The 3,410-nt window shown below is 47.5% G+C and overlaps 1 protein-coding gene across 1 annotated transcript; it reads right to left on the bottom strand.

Annotated features, from left to right (window-relative positions):
- On the bottom strand, positions 1,761–3,101 carry LOC107615925 (protein FAR1-RELATED SEQUENCE 5-like). The gene has a single exon (XM_016317938.1). The coding sequence runs from the start codon at positions 3,099–3,101 to the stop codon at positions 1,761–1,763; it is 1,341 nt and encodes a 446-aa protein (XP_016173424.1).

The following is a 3,410-nucleotide window of genomic DNA, read 5'->3' as shown; positions in this document are numbered from 1 at the left end:
AACCATGTATATGTGTTCTCCAATTTTGATAGGTATTCACCAATTTCTGTTTCTGGCAGCGACCACGGAAAAAAAAAAGCAACAAGGACAAGCTGTGGATGATGTTGTGGCTTCAAATGGAGCAGATGTTCACAACCAACCCTGTCCCACAGAAGAAGGTATTCGACACAACTTTTCTCACGCTGTGTGCATTTAAAAAGATTTTCCATTGTGTAAAGATCTCTTAATCGACACATCCATGTATGCCTTTACTTTGTCATGCTGCAGAGCATCGATCAGCTGTCCAACAGGATACGGATTGACACTGCATTGGCTATTGTAAACGAGCACTTCAATGAGTTCCGTGATGAGATAAGGCAGCGGGCAGAGGTGGACTGGAATAGCCGGAGGGCAATGGCAGCCGTGCTGCCATGACCCTGTTCATAACGTGAGCTTCGTTTCGACCATGCTGGGCTTTTCATGCCCCCTTTTGTTGGCGACCAGGGTGGGCCATCACTTTGAAGTGGTACCAACACATCTCTGTAGACGACTCCACTTCGATGTTATAGCTACCCGACCCGCCATATTGTAAAACTTGTGTCATTAGGTTTAACTGATTGAATGTATTTTGTTGCATGCATATCCACCGTTGCATGTCAGGAACCACCGCTTTTTTGGTTAAATACTTTGTTGCCGTGCGTTGGATGTTAAATTAGCGTAGATTAAATTTATCTTCTGTTCCGTATGTGTTTCAATGGAGTCTGCAATATAATACACTGCCTTTATTATCATTTCCTAAACAAAGCCTCTTATTATTATATGTTTTTTTTTCCACTTCCTGATGGATAGTGCCATATTCTTAGTACCAGGAAAGCATAAACACTCGATGCAGTTTTGAGGTTATAGGCAATTTTTTTTTTCGAAACCCGGACAGCCGAAAGCCCTGCGCAATGACCACTTTCATTTGGCAACAATGTCTCGTTATAGTTCCTTGCGCCAAACCCGCTAACCACATGACTCGGTTTACATTAACTAGCCCTTTTTAATTTAATTAATCAAACACAAACGCAACTATTGTCACAACACAGAACAACACATTGAGGACACACATCCTCACAAGCTGCACTGAATACTACATTCGTCCCTGAACGCAACCAATATGACTAGAAGTATAAAATTTTTAACTCGCATAACCTACGCTATGCATACGCCCTTCCGGATGTCACGCCAACAAGTACAGCGCGTAGTAGCCAGCCATACTCAATCCATCTCGATGCGTAACTGCCAACAAGAACAGTTCAGCCAGCTCACTCAAATTTGTAGTACTCCTCACCCCCCTCTCCTGCCTCCATGCTTTTATAAGCCGCGCCAGCCTCAAAACTGTCGAAGTTCTCCCCCATACTCGATTGTTGACACTTGCGAGAATTGTGTCTGCCCTTTTTACACAGTCAACACCTCTGAACCCGGCAAAACTTTTCCCGGGAGGTGACAACTCTTCGACCGCATCCTTTGTACCTTGCCCGCAACGGGTCCCGAATAGACACCCTGCTGGCCTCCTCAGCAACACCCAACCTTTGGTGATGTTTGTCCCGCAGAGATTGGCGCTCCTTTGCCAACCTTGTTTTCACGTCCACGTAGTCCTCGAAAAACCGACAAGACAAGCTCACCAGCTCCCTGCAATCATCCAGCATCGCCGCGTGCATGCTCATGTATGCCGCATCTGGGATCTCCCCAACACAAGTTCCGTCGCAGGGTGCACGCGGCTGCTTTGCCCTCTTTGTCTACCGGTCAAGTATTACGCCTTTGGGGATAGCTGTCATGTTCAGATAAACCAAAACCCCAACCATGTGGATACAAGGAAGCCCAAAGGACTCCATCCGCTGACAAGAAGAGCTAAATTCGTCGTCTTCCTCGGCCCACGACACGGCCCATGATCTCTGCTTGCAGTACATTGCAACCTCGAACAAAACACAAGCGCTCATCCTCTTGGTGGACACAACTCTAACGTTGCTGGCTAGCATCAGCACCTCCCGAAACAGTTCGAAAACCTCTCTTGTATAAACCGTTGCAGCGAACTGCTCAATGGCCTCGAGTTTCGTCTTTACAACAGGCTCGCCATATGCAGACTTGTAGTCTGCCACTAGTTCTCTCCTCCTCATGAACTCCAAATAGTGTTGGAAGTGCTCCAAAAACTCCCTCAGATTGTACCCATTGTGTATAAATTTTCCAAGCTGCATATTCAAAGCCTCGCACCTGGATGTCGTCTTCAGTCCTGCGAAGAATTTCCCCCGGATATGGGCATTGGACCAGGAATGCTTCTTGGCATACATCTCCACTATCCATGGATGATCCTCGAACCCGTGGTCCGCCACACTCTCCGTCCATATTCTCTCAAATTCGTCGACCTCTAGATCTCCCATGAGGCACAGATGGAATTTCCTAAGAAAACCATGCCGTCCGACTCTAGCAGTGGCGTTCCTTAACAAATGCCAAATACACAACCTGTGATGTGCACCGGGAAAAACTGTGCTAACCACACTCTTCATGGCGAGGTCACCGTCCGTGATGACAGACTTTGACTGTTTTCCCTTCATTGCCTTAAGAAATAACCGCAGCAACCACACATAGCTTGCTTCGCTCTCGTTGCTCAATATGGCGCAGCCGAACACAACCGTCCTCATGTGATGGTCCACCCCTGAGAATATTACCAAAGGGCACTTGTATTTGTTACGACCGTAAGTTGCATCAAAACCCAGGACATCACCGAACACGTTGTAGTCATAATGACTTGTACCATTGCACCAGAAGAGATTTTCCAGCCTCTTGTCAACATCCACCGAGTACTTCCAGAACATCCCAGAATCAGTCATCCTTAAAGTTCCCAAGAACTTCAACGCGGACTCCGCATTTGTCACGCCAGCCCACCTTTGCTTCTCTATCGCGTTATATATGTCCTTTATCTCGAACCCAACAGTCTCGAATCTTCCTGACTGATTGGCAAACGCGCGGAAAATTGTTGGCACCCGCAACCCAGATTTTCTCATGGAATTGATTTGGTGCAAATCCCCTTCCTTGACTGCTCTGTGTGACCGCGACAGACCCCTAACCCTCGCATCCAGCATGGGATGATTATGGTTGTCTCAAAATTGTTCAACAAACCATCGCCCGCTGGCATCATCAACGTGGGCCTTAATCCGGGCTTCACACCCGCACCGCGTGATCGGTCGAGGATCCTTCTTCCTGTCTTCCCGCTGCATGTGTTTTCTGTCTCGCTCTCCTTCCCTCGAGCATACGAATATCTGCCAAATTATTTTGCCATCTGCCCCCTGCTTTATTCTGCGTCCCACCTTGGACCTCCTGACCGAGAATCCCTTGATGCGACCGTATTCGTTGTAGTAGTTATAAGCTGCCTGTAGGCTTGTGAACTCCGT

This window comes from Arachis ipaensis, chromosome B09 (genome assembly GCF_000816755.2).
Source record: "Arachis ipaensis cultivar K30076 chromosome B09, Araip1.1, whole genome shotgun sequence".
Lineage (NCBI taxonomy): Eukaryota > Viridiplantae > Streptophyta > Magnoliopsida > Fabales > Fabaceae > Arachis > Arachis ipaensis.
The sequence above is the reverse complement of the archived record's forward strand: the minus strand, read 5'-3'. Positions and strand labels throughout refer to the sequence as shown.